The 19,061-nt window shown below is 36.1% G+C and overlaps 1 protein-coding gene across 2 annotated transcripts; it reads right to left on the reverse strand.

The window, feature by feature from the left end:
* Positions 1-159: 159 nt before the first annotated feature.
* On the reverse strand, positions 160-19,007 carry LOC103702001 (phosphatidylinositol 3-kinase, root isoform). Of its 2 annotated transcripts, none has more exons than XM_008784264.6 (18): positions 18,817-19,007; positions 17,681-17,777; positions 17,425-17,521; positions 16,039-16,197; positions 15,675-15,884; positions 14,143-14,321; positions 12,036-12,183; positions 10,845-10,940; positions 9,777-9,912; positions 8,169-8,290; positions 5,227-5,421; positions 4,897-5,067; positions 4,018-4,155; positions 3,464-3,618; positions 2,148-2,291; positions 972-1,235; positions 690-881; positions 160-396 (listed from the first exon to the last, which is right to left on the reverse strand). In XM_008784264.6, exons 1-16 carry the CDS (start codon positions 18,923-18,925, stop codon positions 1,226-1,228), a joined length of 2,166 nt encoding a protein of 721 aa, XP_008782486.3. In that variant the 5' UTR covers positions 18,926-19,007; the 3' UTR covers positions 160-396; positions 690-881; positions 972-1,225. The 2 variants fall into 2 exon arrangements, with proteins under 2 accessions (XP_008782486.3, XP_008782484.3); XM_008784262.6 differs by having other exon boundaries at positions 202-396; positions 972-1,119.
* Between the last annotated feature and the right edge of the window lie 54 nt (positions 19,008-19,061).

Below are 19,061 nucleotides of genomic sequence, written 5' to 3' on the forward strand. Positions count from 1 at the left end.
AGGGACATTTTCTGTTTAACAGAATATGAGGAAGATAGGGGAAGCTCCCCCATCTCCATGAAAATTGTTGCCCCCCAGTTCACAAGTTCACATGGGTCAAATAGACCCTTGAGAACAACAAGAACCCATGGCTTTCATAAACCCCCAACATAACAATGTGTTGAAAAGATAAATGGCAGAGCTCCTAAACAAAATCAAACATTTTTAAGGCACAAAAAGCCATGGACTAGCATAAAATGGGATGTGTAAACCAGATTAATGCACTAAGATACTACACAAAAGAATTGATATAATATTAATACAATGGACCCTTCCTACCTACCAATTCTAGGAAGCATGTACAATATATACATAACCGAGCAAAAGTTGCCGGAAAAGCTCCAGGAGACTCCAGATCTGATAAAGCAATGGAAAAGCCAAAGTTAAGAGAAAGCTTTGCCTGGGAAACAGTAATAGAAATGTATCCAACATAACAAAGAAATTAGCATACTACTAAATGACCTAGCACGATCCAGGTTAAAAGAAAAATATGGCAAAAATATGACACATTAAAGACTTGTTTGGGAGAACAAGCAGACATATTACATACTCAGATTAAAGTAGAATGAACTGGTTGATATGTTCCTCCATCAGTACATAAAAGAGGGGGGGGGGGGGGGGAAGGGAACTGGATAAACAAGTGAACTTACTTTGCTTCAGGATATCTGTAAAAGTTGGTACTCCACCCAAAGAAAAAACTGAAGTCAACGCCAGTACTGAGCCCATCGATGAATGGTCTCAACCATTTGGGGAAACAATGCACTAACACTGTCATTGATGAGATCTTGGAAGAAATGTATGGAATCTTCGTCGTCCAAATCCAACCGGAATTTCTCTTGAAGCTAGTCACAAACAAGTTCCATTGTCACCTGATACATCCCTAGCATTAACTGTTCTACTATCTTAAGTGGAAACATAGACAGAAGAAATACCTTGAGAATGCCTTTCTCAGGGTCAGAAGCGATGTCAGGAATATTAGAACCGGCCATTAAATGAAAGAGGTTCAGTATAAGATTGCTGGACTTCCGCAAAATGTTGTATGCTTCACAACAATAAGATTTGAACCGGGTATAATATTGACTGCAGTGGAAACACCAGACTGAGCTATGATGCAGTCAACTTATATCATAAATTGTAGAAGTCATATCATATGGTCATATGTACTTCAGCAAGCATGCTAGGCCCTTCAACGCACACTAGCAATCAAAATCATAATAATACACAAAATGATTATAACACACTATATGATAGATAACCCCAAAAATATTGCCAAAGGTTACAAGAATCTTGCAAAAAATACTCAGAAACACACTTAAGGTGCAAATAAACGCAAGCGTTGTTACTGAAATTTCACAAACATTTTTAAAATAATTTGCCAATTTGTAAGAAAAAGAAATTGTAGGTTTCAGAAATAGCTACACCACTCCCTTACCACCATATACAAAGAGGTAAACTAAATCTAGTTCAACAGCATTCTGAAGTTAAACCTGCTGTTCTCAACCACAATATTGCAAATTATATTAATTGTCTTCTGCTCATGTCTTCTTGATCAATATAGCTGTGGATCTCCATCTTTTGAGAATCTCTTTGTTACTTGTTATATTCCAATATCATGGAGCTCATGCCTTTACACTCTCCATATCATCAGAATCTCCAAACAAGATATCGCTCTCCCAATGAAGATCTCTTTGATCCACCTTTCCAGCTATTATTTCTGATGGTCTGGCAGTTCTTATGTTTCCTCCAATCAACAATCGTTCACCATAATATATTCAACTAAAGGAAAGTGTGGATGCCAATTTCCTAGATAGCATCATCCCTATTAGTCAGAATAGTTATTTATTTACAACTAGTCTTGTTAGGCCCTCCTGGCATGCCAAAATGTACTGGTTGCCTAGATATATAGATCAATCTCTAAATATAGTACAGAACTCTTAGGTGTTAGTCAAAGTGTTTATAATATTAACACGATGGATCCAACTTGCAAATGATATCGGTGAAGCCTGCCCTATAGACAACAAGGATGGGAACAGCTGAAAGAAGCATATCTTGATTGTGGAAGATATGAATGCATAATTATCATCAAAGTCACCTAGTAAATGATGTACCTTTCTGCTCCACCCATGGCCTCAACCATTTCTTTGCATAGTTTCATAGGAGGAGGAAATGGCTTGGGATCACGACCCAAGATGAATCCAAAATCAACATGGAAGAGGCGCCCATCATCTCTAAGAAGAAGGTTATCCAGATGCCTGTAAACCAAGATTAATAGTTTACTTCAATATCTTCCAGAAATTCAATAAATATTGCCTTGCTTACAGTAATGTATCTACAAAGAAAGATGCAGAGTGCAGCATCAGGATAATAAATTTATTCGAAGGTTCCAAGCTAAAAAAGGATATAGTTAGAAATAAGATGTCAACCAGAAGGTCATTAATCATGAGAAACTGGGTTAACATGATTAACAAGCTTTAAGAGATCTTTGAAGTAAACGAAGATGTCAAATGATTGCAGGTATACGTAAGAAAAGCCAAACTATCAAGTATGGAGCCATGACAAGATGGTATATTGATTCCAAAAAAATATTTAACTATGACAATAAAATTTCCCCTCTTGCTTAGTCAAACAATGAAAATTTGCACGGATTAGAAGAATCTAGTCTTTTTTTTAAAAATTAAGATGGAGAAGCATATGATAGTGCAGCAAGGCCATGTGTTCAATTTCGCAAAGAGTTACAAGCAGTTGTGATGGCAAAAAAAAAATGCATATAAAATCACCTACACCCAGGGGAGACTACTAAGCCTGTTTCTTTGAACTTGTCATAGGTAAAGGTCATGCAAGATGAGCATGGCAAAGATGAAAATGTCAAAGTAAACACATGGTAAAATTGAGATTGTTTATGCTAAAGAAAAAGCTTAAGAATCAAACTAATTGATCATAAAGTGGTGATGAACCAACTAGGATTGGTGTGGAATGTGCACAAAATCTAAGAGGGGTCCCATAAGGAGAGTTTTGTATTTTTTGTAAAAAGGCCGAGAAGATATAGCGAACGCCAAATAAAACATAAATGGTAGTTGAGGAAGAATTTGGAAAATATGCAATTGACAGCAAATGCAACCCCTTAAAGGAGTCCTTAGCAAAGAAGGATTCACAAAGACAACTCCAAGGTAGTTGATGTCAATGCCTATGTTACTATAAGTAGGCATCTTTTGCATTCAAAATTCATAAAATGCAATAAAATAAAATTAGTTTTACTGTAGTGCCTATAGTGGCACATTCTATCATGTTCTTTATTTATTATCATGAATAACATATGAAGATGCAAGTCCTTCAGTATAAGTGGCAAATTACTCACAATACGATTAATGGAAAATGAATGTTAACTAGAACATAGAACACTGCAAAGAAAAAATAGAAGACCTACCTGTCTCCTATTCCCAATATGTATGTGATAACAGAGTAGCCAGCACAGCTCTTTATAAATGTTTCAAGACATTGAGCAGTAATACCAAATGGTCCATCTTCATCAGGATGGAACTTCTGCAGATAGTTCACAATGCTACGGTGCTCTGATAGGATCTGAAACAATAATTTACCAGTCAATGCCAGGAGTAACATCATAGATGCAGGACAGCGATCTTCTTATTGAAGGTTGAAAAAATTGTTTTGTTGGTAAAGAGGCAAATAATAAGGTTAAGCATAAATCTATACGAAAAATTACCCTAGAAATCTGCTAGCTAGTATAGCCCTAGACTGAGTGCTGCACCATAATAAGAATTATGCAGAAGGTACAGCTGTTAAAGTCACAAAATTTTCTGTCCATACAATCGACAAGTTGCCATGCATAAACTCAAAGAGCATAGACTCCAATAATTGTTATTCACAATCTACAACTCTTAGTCATGGAATTTTCCAAGACAATATAGATGACAATTTGCCATGGCAATCAGCTATCATCCTGCAAGGATTTCACAGTACCTGTGCTAGAGAGCTGGATGGAATGAACTCCACCATCCCTTCATCTTGCCCAGTAGCAAGCACTCTATATGGAGTTAAATGTAAGTCAAGATTCTCCAGCTTAAGCAACCGATCCATTAGAGTAACCATTTGAATCACCTAGAGAAACAGAGCTTAATCAGAGTTGCATAATAAATATAATTTCTCCCACAGCAGAAGCAACATGACATGAATATGGATGTGTTAATTATTTAACTAATGCACAAGGAAAATAAATAAAGGAGCAGCATTGTTGCAACCACAGCTTACGAATACATGTCATTTAGAATGTATGATGCTTACAAAGCGCATGCAACAATGCAAGGTGTTCATTATCGTAGCAATTTAGTATGCCCATCAAAATATTGCTATTGGCAATAAAGATCCAGGCAGATCAGCTTGAGCATAAAAAATTCCTAGAGCATAGAGTGGAAACTCTACTGCCAGATATCATTAAAACAATAAAAAAATATTAAAATATCATGTATAAGTTCTACAAAAATAAACCCTACCATCCTACAGGAGTACATCCAAGATTCGCCGTCTTAGCACCGGACCTTGTACCGGTGCCATACTAGCACAATATCGGAAGGGTACCATACGGATTTTTTTTTGGCATACCAAGTGTAGGTACGCTACTCGTACCGATACCGGTACCGAACCGGTACAGTACGGTATCCTCCATTCCGTTCGGTTCGGGCCGGTACGGAATAACATGAGTACATCTGCCAACCTCAGACCTCATCAATATATAGACCAAAAAAGAGCAGCATGATAGTTAGAACAATCAAAATGTATGTAAATCCGAAGAGCAACAACTTCAGTTTAACCATTTCATAACAGTAATACTTCAGCACTTACCAACTGATCCTGTCGGAGGTCATCTCCCTTCTTAAAAATCAATTTACAAGTCCCACCATTTGCTGTTCGAAATGTTAGACGAAGAGGATGTAATGCACTTTTGAAGATTGATGACTCTGATGGCACAATCCCGGTTATGAGTACACCAGGTGCTAGAGGTAATCGAATTGGCTGAGAAAGATTAGCAATAAACAGAGAAGATTCAGGTTAAAAAAATGGGGAAAAAACATAAACAACTGAAGAGGAGATACAGAATCATATTGAAATGGCCAGCCACATAGCCATCAACTTGGAAACAATGCGATGATGGATACGAGACAAAACAAATACCTCTTCAAAATAGGTAAGCTCACTAAGAAGTCCAGAAAGAAGCTGCCTTAATTTTTCAATTTTCTTCTGTGTTCCACCACGCACATTTCTTACATCTCTCATAATAGAACACAATTGGGCTGTCAGTTCTGTCTGACGCACTAAACTGTGCCACAACTTAAACCCATCTTCATCTCCATCCTCACCAGCCTCCATCTATTCAAAAGAAAAATTGTAAAAACATTCAGATTCAAGAATTGAAAGTACAAAGAAGCAGACTTGTTTTTAGAAAAACTTTTGTGGTCTATTAAACTGCATTACTCTTGAGAGGAAATAGTTCTGATCAATTGATCTAAAAGAAAGTACAAATACAAAGATTTAGACAGCTAAACTGCTATAAAAATTAACCTCTTTTAGGCAAGTAAAACCATCAAGACTATTTTCCCACACAGTAAACCAAAAGAACAACTCAGAGAGCGTGTAAACATGACAGCTAACAAATTGTTAAAAGAATATCCTATTCCCAACCATCAAATTTCACCTCAAAAGTTGCAATACATTTGTTACTCTTACCACAGTGTCTCCATTTTGAATACCGAAAGGTAGGCCACACGTGCCAATAATTTGATATTTGCTTAATGTGATCACCATATTAAAAAAGTGAACAGCGGGCATGTAGCAGCCCGGGAGTTTCATGGCAGACAGCGGATAGCAGGCACAACGAACCCAAAGTGGGCCATTAAAATATATATCAATATCTTTTCTTACTAAATATCAAAAAGTAATACTTTGCATCAACTTCATGCAAAAAATGGAGAAAAAAAGCAAGGACATATAAAACATCACCATCTAACATCATAAGTTATTTACGCAAGTTATACATTCATATATTTCATTCGGTGATTAAAACATCCATTATTCTCAATAGGCTATTCATATCACATGAACCCAAAGATATATCACTAACAATAAACACATTAGTAAGCTGAGGCCAAGACCTTGTCTAGTGCTCATCTCCCTTCCAAATGATCTAGTAGCACTTGTATATAAGGGAATCTCCCTTGAAATTCATCATGCAAAATTTGATCATTATGATGGAATTTCAAAATGCAATCAACCAGGTAATCCATAATTGCCCATCGTTTTCAATTTTATATTTATTGGCATAGAAGAAGTAAGGGTTAAAGAACTAGTCTACCCTATGCAATGGGCCTTTAAGTTTTACATCCCATCTTGAATCAATAATTTCTCAAATTGGAAGGTACTTCTTTTCATCTTCATTCAAATGTAAGGCTATCTTCTTAGCATTCAACGAATCACCCCATATATAGGCCATCTCCTTTTTAGCATTCATCGAATCGCCCCATACATAACCCATGGCCACGCCTTAAGCACATGCCAAGGGCTCCTGGAACTTCAAAGCAAATGCCATATTATTCCAAAATTTGGAGCTCAAAGCTACGTCTTGGATCTTCCTTCTTAATTTTTGTTCTACCATTTACAATTCTCCCCATCACTAGCTTCTTCATCTTGCTCATCATACTTTGCAAGATCAAAAAAGTAGCAAACCAAGCCTTTCCTAGTCACACCAAATCCCTTTTATTGGTAAACTTTCTCATAACGCCAATAGTTAATGTATGCCCATATAAACCTGTTCTGGCACACAGTACCCGCTGAAATAAAAAATAACAATGTAGTGGTTCTATAGGCCCAAACACTACGAGAGGCCACTACAACACATTGCATAGTAGTTTAGGTCCAAAACCGCTATACCAGTGGCTACGGCCGATTTCTAAAACAGTGATTGTGGTAGAGATCGTAGACATGTAGACATACCAGCATGATATTCCAACTCATGCACTTGTGATGCAATCAATCCATAGCTGCACAAAGTTCCATATATTCTAACTCCTAGTGGTTTATACTACCAAGCACCAAGTACTACAGACAAGCCAAGGCTCGTTTATAGGTAACAGTGATGTAATCTATGAATACATAAATGGAATCAGGTAACCAGAATGTCATATGTTCGGAAAATCAAGATACCATCAAGTATGTAGGACATCTATGAAAAAAACCCTGATGAAATGATGGCAAAATCAAACCACCATCACCATGCATGATCAAGCTCCCCATCCATCAGTTCCTAACTTCCACAGTTGCAATAAGCTTCATGCTTTGAGCATATTTCTTGGAGTACTCGGAGCAATAGAGTGTTTGCATTTGCTGCATAGATTTTCCCCTATGCCTTTTGCTAACCTTCCCACAGAAACTCCCGGCTGAATTTAGAGATAAGGAATATTGCATTTGCATTTATTCTAAATGGATAACCCTATGAGTTTTCTAGTCTATTCGCACATACCACCAGCTGATTTTAGAGATAAGGTCCAAAAGCATTTCATTGGGCTCTATGACCACCATCTCAGGTGTAATAGTCAGAAGAAATTCTAGCAAAATGAGGCCTATAAGGATCAAAAATCAAAATAAATTCTAGCAAAATGAGGCCGATAAGGATCAAAAACTACATCTTCCACTTAACGACTGGGATCTCCGTAGCATCAACCTAATGCATGATAATTTTCAAAAGGACATGCATGAACTTCCTTATCTACAATGATAGGAAGGTAATAGTCCATATGCTGCAAATGCATCATAAGTCCAAGGCTGCATAAATATTCTCATAATTCAGAGAACAACCAAAATGCTGTGGCTGATGGAACAAAGTGCAATTACATAATTTTCAAGACAGCAAGTGTGAGAAATTCAAGTTATTTTTACAAAGCAATTGCAGCATCACCATTAACCAGAACACTGAATAATTTATGCAAGAAAGCATAAAGAGTCAATATAGGTTAAGAACACAACAATCCCCATATATATATCAAAGTTACATCAAATCTAGTTCAACAAAGTGATAAAAGCACTTAATTTAAAGTTGACATCGTAAGTAAAAACTGACATACTTTTACCATACTATCTTCTAGCATGTCATAGGTGCAGTAAAAACGCTTTGCATATGTAGGATCATGAAGCTCCACAGCTACATACCAGCGAAGGAAGCTAGCTATCTCAATATTTGATAATGCTGCAAAATTTGAAAAATGATAGATCAAAATAAATTAATGCAAGTTTCTTTATCCATAGTTTTGCATTCACGAGAAAAATGAAGGAAGCTTAACTTACTCATGAACATCAAGCTCCTTTTAGCCTTAGTGTTATTCATAATAAAAAACAAAATCTGTATATCAAAATGTCAAAGACAGAAGAACAAAATTGTAGAAGCGCAAAAATGTTTTTAGCCAACAAAAAAAGTGCATGAAAGAAGAAAATTGGAGATTGATGATATTTGAGCAAAATCAACAACTCAGCTTCTGAGGGGGAAATTGAAACCCATATTGGTAATAAGGTCCCCCCCCCCCTCCTAAAATGAGGAGGTACCATTTCTTACAAAAAATGGATGACACACTATAATGAACGTAAGTGCAACCACTAGAAACAAAAGAAAGTCAGAAGTCTCACCAGTGACAAAACATAAAAAGCAGCCCGAATGCAAAATGTACATACAGTGATTCAAAAAATAATTTAAACAACACCTTATCCAATCAATATGGAGCAGTCTTTGTTGGATTGAAGAATAACCCATCAAAATTTAAGAATATTTGCAACTGCCATGTTGATGTGAGGTGCCAACCTCATACCAAAGGCAACCCTGGGCAATATATGGGACCTTCCAATACACGTAGAAGGCCCAATGGCAAAATAAGAAAACTACCTTATGAAGTACAAGATTAGACCTCATACAGATACACAAGCCTCCAAGATTACCCAAGTTCAATACTTGGGACGAGTACAAATAAAAGGGAGAATGCACGTTTCATACAAAAAACTGTGCAACTTCTGCACGTTTCATGTAAAAAACTGTGCAACTTCTAGCAAGTATACTAAGGTAAGGTCAGTCAAGACAAAAAGCCCAGAACACACTACAATTGCAAAAAAGTATGGATGCTGAGTTCAGCAGTAATGAAACCACAAGGAACAGAGTTAAAAAGTAATTTTAAAGTTTGCCATCAACAGAAAATTTAGTGAGAAGAAACTGTTTTTTGATGGTTAAGATGCAAGGCAATGTGGAGCATGGTACGCTGTAACAGTCAGTACCAGTGTATACCGGGCGTGCCATACCAAATGCAAACAAAGTTAAATGGATTAACAATAGGTCATTTTCAGGCTCGGGTTGTAATTTTGTCAACCAACCCAATTATTAAATGGGTCAACTTGGTTAAAGTGTCTCAAGCCTTTGAACCAAAGCTCAACCCACTTAATGATTAGCTGTGTCGGCCCATTTATGACCCAAACCCGATTATGTCCAACCAAAACCCATTAATGTTCCGTTCATTTTGCAGGAACTAATCTCTGAAAAGCAACTTATCTTGGTTGAAAATTCAATAGCAATACTAAGATCGCAGCATTAATGACGGTAAGGAAAATATGCTCATATCAAATTACAGACAGGAAATTAGTCTTAGCATCAAGTGGGATTTATTTAATTATTTTCAATAGGAAGGACAACATACATCGTTGAACAAGAAAAAGTGACAAGCGAGATTTATCCGATCTCTCAAACCGAAGAGCTTGTACCAGCTGAAGTAAATAACACTGAAGTTCTTCATCACCAGCCCTTTCGAGAACACTTACAGCATATGCACGAACCTGTTTGGAGTAAATTGCAACAGGAGACAATTATTGAATGATAAATTTTTAAAACAAATTTTGTATAAGCAAATGAAACATGACAATTCAGGATGAATTGCAAAGGTATCATACCAAACTTTATCTTGCACTTGTCTTTCAAGAATAGGCACTGCCAGGGTGTCAATATGTCTTTATCACCCTTTCATTACGGTATTTCCAAACAAGAAGAATTGGTTTTTTTCGATCGGTCAATCTACGACATAATTCTAATCATGGAAAAATCTCCAGACTCGTTTACCCAAAGAGATGACAGACAAGTCTTCACATAGCCATGTTGAGCAAAGGTTTTTTTTTAAGGAAAGAAAAACACTTGGTGGATGAATAAGATGAACAAGCCCATATTAAAACTTAGCAGGTCAAACCAACATACGTCCCGGTCTTCCAACAAGAAGTCCAAAGAAACTTGACTGTTGATCAAACCACTTTCAACATAAAAAATAGTTAATCATTAGAAGATCAGGTCATATTAAATTCTAAACTTATGGTCATAATTTGTAGTATTTATCCTTTAACCGTAGACAAGAAGAATCAACTCTGTTACAGAATCTGCTATGATGGTTCACTAAAACCTGCCTGGGATGCCAATTCAGAGAAAAATAGGCCAATTTGATTGGCTTAAAGAAGGTTTTAAGCCCGTGTGGTCCAATTTGCCAACCAGCCCAACAAGTGGTCAGTTTACTGATTGAATCAGCAAGACCTGTCCATGTCTGATAAAACTGACACAACCCAGAAGACATTAAGTTAGCAAAGTTTAAATATCATCTTTACCATTGGCACCACAACACTCCAGGTTTCCTTACAGTTTATATGATGTCATTCTGATAGTAGCATATGCCATCCATGTAAAAAACATATAAGCACGTACAGTATGTAAAAGTTCTTATACTCACTTCTTCGCTCTCGAAAACTGGGGACAAAAGTTCCAATGCATCAGCTACATCAATGGTTTCCCACCGCCCCATCAAATCAATCGCTTGTTTTGCTTCCTATACAAAATTTTAACATGAATCAAACTAGCAAAGAAATATTGCAAGAATAAATATATTACAAATATAAAGCAAGTCATGGTGTTTGAGTCTGCAAGCATGTGAAAACCAGCCTTTAGAAATTACTATCAAATCTTATCCTAAAATACCAAACAGGATTGTTACCCACAGAACGTGGGAAGCCTCATAAATTCCAAACAATGACCAAAAAAAGTGTCGGGAAGACTTGTCAATAAGAAGAAATGGATGTGTCCAATTATAAGGCTTTACAGAAGTTGTAGACGTTAACTCAAAAGCACATTAAATAAGCAAGGAATCAAACTAAGACAAATTTGAGGGCCCATTCAATAAACTGCAACTGGGAGTGTTTGTGCAGATTAAGCTACTTTGAAATTATAAACATAATACAAAATAATATACTATTACTTTACATCATTATTAGAGCATGCATTTAAAATATATTACAGGATGTCCAAAGGATGAAGCTTTTGAGATCGCACATGCAAGAGAGAGAGCGAGAGAGATTTTAGGATGTCCAAAGGATAAAGCTTTTGATAATATACAGTGCTTAAGGAAAACTTTAACATAGTAGAATTTTAACTAGAATGAGAAAATCGGATACAGGAAATTATCACAAGTGGCAAGACAATCAGTCCCCGCTCTTTATTTAACATTGTATTATCCAATTGTTCCCTTTTGTTTTGATAAATGCCAGAGTAATATTACCGACAGAGATACAAACTAACCATCTCCCAAAACTTAGAAGAAAATGAGATCTAACTGTATATCTTCAGTTAACCTAAATGACTGACTACAGGATGATAATGTCAAGATAACATACTAGAATAACATAAAAGGATCATGTGTATATACATGCAAAGGCTTCTTGCAAGTGCCATTTGCGATTAATGTTCCCAATCAACTAACCTCCCTCGTGGTGGACAAAACATAACAAAATCAAGTAGTGGAACCAGACAATGGCAAGACAGTAAAGAAAAGGAACTACAGTAGTGATGTAAAAGAGAAGAAGAAGAAAGAAAGGAAGCAATGAAGACTTCTCAATACAAGTTATGAGTAGAATATAATGATACTAACCTGAACATCAGTCCACTCAACACAACGGAGAAACTTAGTCAGGGCCCTCTTCTCTGACATCAAAGAGAAACGGAATTTCCATAACAATTGCCTCTCCTCACCACTCAGAGTGCGCGTTGGAGGGTACTTAAGGATTCTCTGTATTGACCTGAAATTATAAGATTTAAAAATAAACAATTACATAGCTTTCTAATCAGAGAAAAATAAATTAGCTAAACATATAAACAAGGCTATGCATACATACATACATACAAAATGCGTAGGGATGGATGCAATGTTCTTATTTCCTCTGGCAGAGTTATTGACTTACTGAGGTAATGTCATCGTGGAAAATGCAAGAAAACGCATGGGTCATTTGCATCAATGACAAATCATTCACTGCTATGCAAGTCATGTAGAAACTAGAATGCCTAGTAAATCAAATTATTTTGGAACTTCTTATCCATGAACCAAGTGGTCACAAGATGAATGGTGTTTAAATAACAGGATAAACGTTTTGTTCTGTAGAACAGTCAGAAAGCGTCTAAGTTTCAAGATATAGCAATGCAATTGACAATGTGGACTATGATTTATGATGTGCACAATGCAAATTTGCATGAACAAGCATGCACAAACAATTTTGTCAAATTGTTGTCGTGGAGATAGCTTAATAGCCACCGATGAGCATCCAGATTGGTGCCCACAAGTTAGTGGCTTTTCAGAGTGATAGGGCTTGGAATATGCAAAGATCTAAAAGGTAACTACAGTCCAAAACTGATAACTCCACCAAAGGACTCATTGTGCAAGCACCCATGCATGTTCATGCACATATCATGCAATCAACTTTTTCCCTAAACTTCAAAACAACAGGAAAAGGATTGTGGCATCCGAAACATCATTCCTATTCACCATCTCAAACTATCTGTATTAGCAGCAACAATATTATGAAATTTATTCCCATGACAACTCATAGAACTCACTTTGCCCCATCATTGACCATACATATTTGCCATCTCGAACAAACTTTTAAGCCTCTCTCAAAAAAAAAAAAAAAAAAAAAAAGAATCCTAAAAAGGATTTTAACAGCCCTCCTCAAGTAACATAAAAAAAGCATGAGGTATACAATAATCAAATCAAGAAGAAGGTTAATGTCATCAAGACAAGGGAGATACTAACATGAATGCATGTGCACGTGTTCGTGTTTATGTCAATAAACCATCGTCATACATATTATATCATATCATCCCTAGCCTAGAAACACTTTTGGAAATTGCTATCTTCCATACATCATGACAATCTAAACTTTTAGATATTTAGTATTTATTTACTTTTAAATAACTTTCCTATTAGTTATTTACAAAAAAAAAGTGTGAGTCATAATCCTGCCAACAAGAAGGTGAATACAAATGGGGGGAAGGATTAAGCCATCACACACAAACTTGCATATACTCCCTAACCAAGAACATTTTTTTTGTAAATTGCTCACTTCCGTATACCATAAAGCATTTACTTAATTATTTATTTACTTTCAAAGTTTCTCCTGTTTGTTTGCACTACTCATGGTTCTCCAGACAGTTTTGCCTTAAAACTAAAGTGGAAAAATTAACAAAGGCCCAACCACTACGGGATAATTAAGATGCCCCTCAGAAACTGCAAGCCTAATTTACTGGTAAATCATATTGTTAGAAATAATCTACAGTTTCGCCCTCCAAGGCATGGATTTTTAAACTTGATCAACATAAATACCCTTATAGCATCCAAGAAATAGCTGTATTAAATTTTAGGATTCAGGTTTGCTGCATCTTTAACTTTATGTTAGAAACAACAGGAAGCAAGGATTTTATCAATGCATACCAGTTGCACTGTATCTAACAGTACTATTATGCCCCGATTAAAGTACCATATTGATACATGGTATGCATCCCATTTTTGTTGTGCTGGTGCCAATAGATGTACAATTGAGTCAGTACAATATGGTATTATACCAGTATGAATAGCACCGGTGACCCTCAGAAGATAAACAAAAAGAAAAGAAAAGACATCTTAATTAGTAGTTACATAATACTTAGCTATAGATACATGGACACTGCAAGATACAACAGAAGGAAGGATTGCACTTTGAACTCACTTCCTTTCATTAGAACTTGGTTTTAGATCCCTATCAATTATCCCACGAGTCAAGCTCCTTGCAAGCTTCAGTTGTTTGTGTTCTGAAGGATTTTTTCTTCCGACTTCTGGATCCCATATGGTAACAAGCTCATTTGTTGATGATACAGGAGATGGTGCATAAAAATTTGCTCCAGACTCCTACATACCAAACAGAAAAATTAAATTACATCCAAATGTTAGCAGTAAGACTGAAGTTTTCTGCATATATCAACCTAGCAGCTTGAACTAGGCAATGGTAATCTCTTGCTCATAGATGGAGTCAGCATGAAATAAATCAAAGGCTTCACCATAATAGAGAAGAATGAATGATTCTAAACATTCCCTAGTCATTAGATGTCAATAAATAATGAACGGCAAAGTCATTTCAAAAGCAGTTGGTGCTGCTAGTTCAGATGGTGCAGCTTTCCACAATCTTATGAAGCCAAAAATGACACATATAACTGAGAGTAGTCATAGCAGAGTTGTTTAAAGTAGGCAAGTCTTTCTCACCGCATAGTCACTAATTTAAACACCAATTATCCAATGAAAATATTGAAAAAATTAAGTTGCAATTAAAATTAAAAAACATGTAAATTTGCAGAATATCATCAAATATATCAACTTCATTCAGGAAGCAAGTACGCACTGCAACAAAAAACCAATTTAGGAATGAACTGATCGATTTTCAAATTTTTTTTAAACAATATTCAATGCAGCAAGCATGGCAACTTCCTTGGAACTCATGGGTACAAATCAAGAGGAAAGATCTACCCATCTTTCTACATTTTCCATTTCTTGCTTATCTCCTTACCAACCATCAACATACATTAAACTGAATGTGACATATTCTCATTCAGAAGTTATACAATGTTGCTCTGGAAACATATAGAATTGGCATCAATCACTAATAAGGAAAGACTTTATGTTTGATGATATCAAATTTTCTTTATGTAATGCTTAAACTAGTCTTGGCATACCAAGGCCCAATCTCAATCCAACATTGTCAGTTCATTTGAAACTAAATTATGAAGCCAAATTCAATGTATATAGAGGTTCTTCATGCTAAATATTTAGTAAACTTTTAAATATAGGTTTCTGAACATTACATGTGTGATTTTCCAAGCAAAGTTATTAATACAATAGATTTAGATATTCTAACCAATATAACGTACTTTGAATTGATATCAATTCTTTTTGACTGATTTTATTTTTCTTCATTGTTTTTATTTTTCTTGATTTTACGTGACAATTTAGAATTTCTTGATAGCTTTTCTTCAACTGAAATTATCGAAAACTAGATCAAAACAACTGAAACTGCTGAAAATGTAACTTATTTTGGTCCAACCAAACCAAGAGCAATTTCTCAGACTTGGAAGCAAACAATAGTCCAGATTACACCTTTAATGCAGAGCAAAAACTAATCTATTAAAATATAAGAACTGAATTATTTTTTTACGAAAATCTATATAGCAAATACAACTCAAACAGAGTTCTTGATAGAGGTAATTTAACCTGGAAAACAACTCTGTGCTCAAAACTGCAAAAGTCAACAACCAGGCTGAGGCAAGAACTGTCACTTCTACTGCTTTCTTTTTCCTTAATTTTCTCCACAGATTTAAATGTGAGAGAGTCCAACCAATCAATACGCTGTATCTGCCCCCTCTCGTATTTGTTTACAAGCCTCTCTACACGCTCTATTTCCCCTCGTTCATGCTTAGGAACCTGTCGATTAACACATTTAAAAAAAAATTCAATTCTGCAAGCAATTGTGCAAAATAAATAGGCCCATAAGGAAAGATATGGTCGCAATTAGAAATTAGTCATCACTGCCATGACTAAATGAATCAAAGGATTCATATAAGGGTCTCTCATAAACCTTTCCAGGTGTAGTGGTTGGGATCGTTCCATCTGCTTCTTTCCCAGGCCAAAGTCGAAGCTTTTGCCTTCCTGCTTTTAGTTGCTTTTTGCTATTAAAAAGAAAAACAGTTGCTCCACCAACTAAACCAACACCATTACCACATGAGACATCCCACACCTACAATGCCCAAAGAGAAATATTAAATGTAGGCTTAAAATAAAGCTACATTTCAGACAAGGTAGCCAATCATAAAAGTGGACTGTTTAAGTAAAACAATGCATTCATAGTCTATAGGCAGGATCTTTTATTTTCTTTACATTGAACAAATGTCTGTGCAATTTATAAGAGACAAAACAGTAATGATTTTTACAGTCAAGGTTGATGCAGAACAATGCAATGGATTGCAGAGATGTCTTAGCAGCAAGCGTCATTGAGCTGTTGATAAGGATTTTCAATCACAAGATCATGAAGTTTGTACATATAAATATCATGCTAACCAAGCATGCTTTGATGTATCTTACATGCTGCCACCCCCTCAACCTTAGTATTAAATGATATTTCAAACCCAACACGCCCCACTCCTCAGCATGAGAATGAAGAACCTTGATGGCATCAAGCCATCAACACGACATAAATTTTAAGAGTTTCAAATACATCATATGGTTTAAATCTGCTATGCTGAAAAACAATAAACAATGCTTAAGAGGTAATTCTTATTGCAAATGTTGTTCCCACTTCCCACAGACAATAATTGTTTTTCCACACAAAGCTTCAATTAATCTTTACTATAAATGCACAGATCTGATTATTAACTTTCCAAAGACAAACTTGAACAATAAAGCAGGTAAGCAAATGGAATAATATCAACTTTTAATCATTGAATAACCTGAAATAGAAAATGCTTTCTCAGCATACAGCATTAAGCTTTATGAGAAGGTTTTGCATGATAATTTCTTCTAGTAAACACAACAGGAAATGCTTTAATCAAGTATAAAAAGGGTATAGCTATTGCAGCCGTTCTTCCAACAGTGATTTTTTTTTCTTTCTAATTCAGACAAGGTCTCCAATAGAATATATATCATAAATGCAAAGGATTGATAACGTGCTTTCACATCACATATTTTAGCGAATGTAGCACATGATGAAAAAAGAAAGAACAACAATGGTTGCTGGACCAGACTAATGAGAACTGCTTATCAGTCTTCAGCATTAAAATTTACGGGCAGAAGTTTTATATGATAAAATTTTCTACAGATGTACCAACTTCCAGTTATAGATATATGGATCCTTCAGAAGAATTCTAGGTTTCTCACAACTAAACACCGAACTGCAGCATTAAAATATCAAAGCTACCCAATTCTAAAGTACCAGTAGAAGCATCCACAGAGGATCCCGATAACTTACAGTGAATGCCAGTTGTGCCTGAGAAGTTAAGTCTCGATACTTGGAACTCAATGTTATAAGCTCATTCCAGCAATATGGGTATCCCGAAGATTCCAGCCTGGCAAGAGTACAACCAAGAAGTGTTAGATCACGTGAATCTATAAGATCTCAAAAAGGTCAGAAAATAGCTAAGTCCTATATCAAGTCCCAGTGATTGTAAAGACCAAATAATATATCCAAGGAAGCCTTGCTTGTATGTTATCAGGAATAAGCAAACCTTGTTTTCGTGGACAACCCAAAAAGGGCCCCATCAATGTATAGGGTGCATTCAACATATAGCTCTGCATTTCTGTTCCCAGTGGCCATGCCAAGTTCTGTGGACCATCACAAAGCAAGAAAACTTATACACTCAAGAATAGATTCAATAAAACTGAAAATTAGATTCTGTTACCCTAATGATATATATAATCTGTGTAGAACTGTTGCAATTTGCATGGACTCTACTGCTACTGCAGCTCCCAGATATAATTATTTTCCTAAACTATCCAATAATTCAAGTCAAAGAATGTCGACCAACAAAATACTTCATCAATAGGGAATTCATCTCAACTTGAAATTCTCCAAGAGCATGAAAGAGTCACCCGTCATCATTACTGTTATAAATCAAACGGAAGATTTTGACTTGATGGTGGAATGAAATCCCCGTCATCCTCACAAGACTAAAGACGTGAGTAGGGTTCTCTTATCCATCGCTATAACAAACGATTAAAGATTACAATGCAAGCGAACAGCAAATCAAACAAAAGATTACAATTTCGCAATCAAACAAGATTGCATCCATACTAGAAATATCAAAGATCTCAAAAATATTGAACTAGGCATAACTGTAACGAGTGAGTAAGAATTAAAACACATCAAAGAGGCACAAATAGCGCTAATAATGGAAATTCAAGATTCCAACTTGACAATAAACCAAGTCCCGCTCATCCTAAGAAGATTAAACACTTCAATAACGAGTTAATACCAAATCAATGCGTCAAAGAAGCACCCATCACGTGAACTCCAGCGAATCAAACAAAAGATTTCAACTAGGCAGTGAAACAAAATCCCTTTCATCCTAATCAGACCAAAAAACGCCTAAAGCGCCCAAGGAGGATCACTATAACGAGTGAATTAGAATCAAAACCTAAAACCCGGGTACAGCAACGACCAAACCCTAATCGCTGAAAACAAGAAACACTGTGAACAAGATATTTCAATAAACCCTAATCGCTGAAAACAAGAAACAGTGTGAGAAAGATATTTCAATAACCATAATTTCAGGTGAGAGGAGGAGGAGGAGGAGGAGGAGGATAAAAAGAAGGTGGAAACCCTATATATGGAAAGAGGAGAGAGGAACCGTTGCCAAATTACCGGATGAAGCTGGAGATTGCGGCAGGTTCCCTTCCAATCTCTCGATCCGGAAGGTAACTGGAAGATTTATATCGCAAGATAGGAAGAATCGGAACTCGTTTCCAGTCATCGCGATCGCATTAGGATTTAGGAACGGTCGAGTCACGGAGAGAGAAGAAGGGAGAAGAGCGAAGGGGAAGAAGAGAGAGAAGACCATCTCTTTAAATACTTCGAGGAAAAGCCCACCTTCGCGTGCCGTTGAGAAA

This window comes from Phoenix dactylifera, chromosome 7 (genome assembly GCF_051530095.1).
Source record: "Phoenix dactylifera cultivar Ajwa chromosome 7, Ajwa_hap1_PhDact_Kaust_v1.1, whole genome shotgun sequence".
NCBI classification, from domain to species: domain Eukaryota; kingdom Viridiplantae; phylum Streptophyta; class Magnoliopsida; order Arecales; family Arecaceae; genus Phoenix; species Phoenix dactylifera.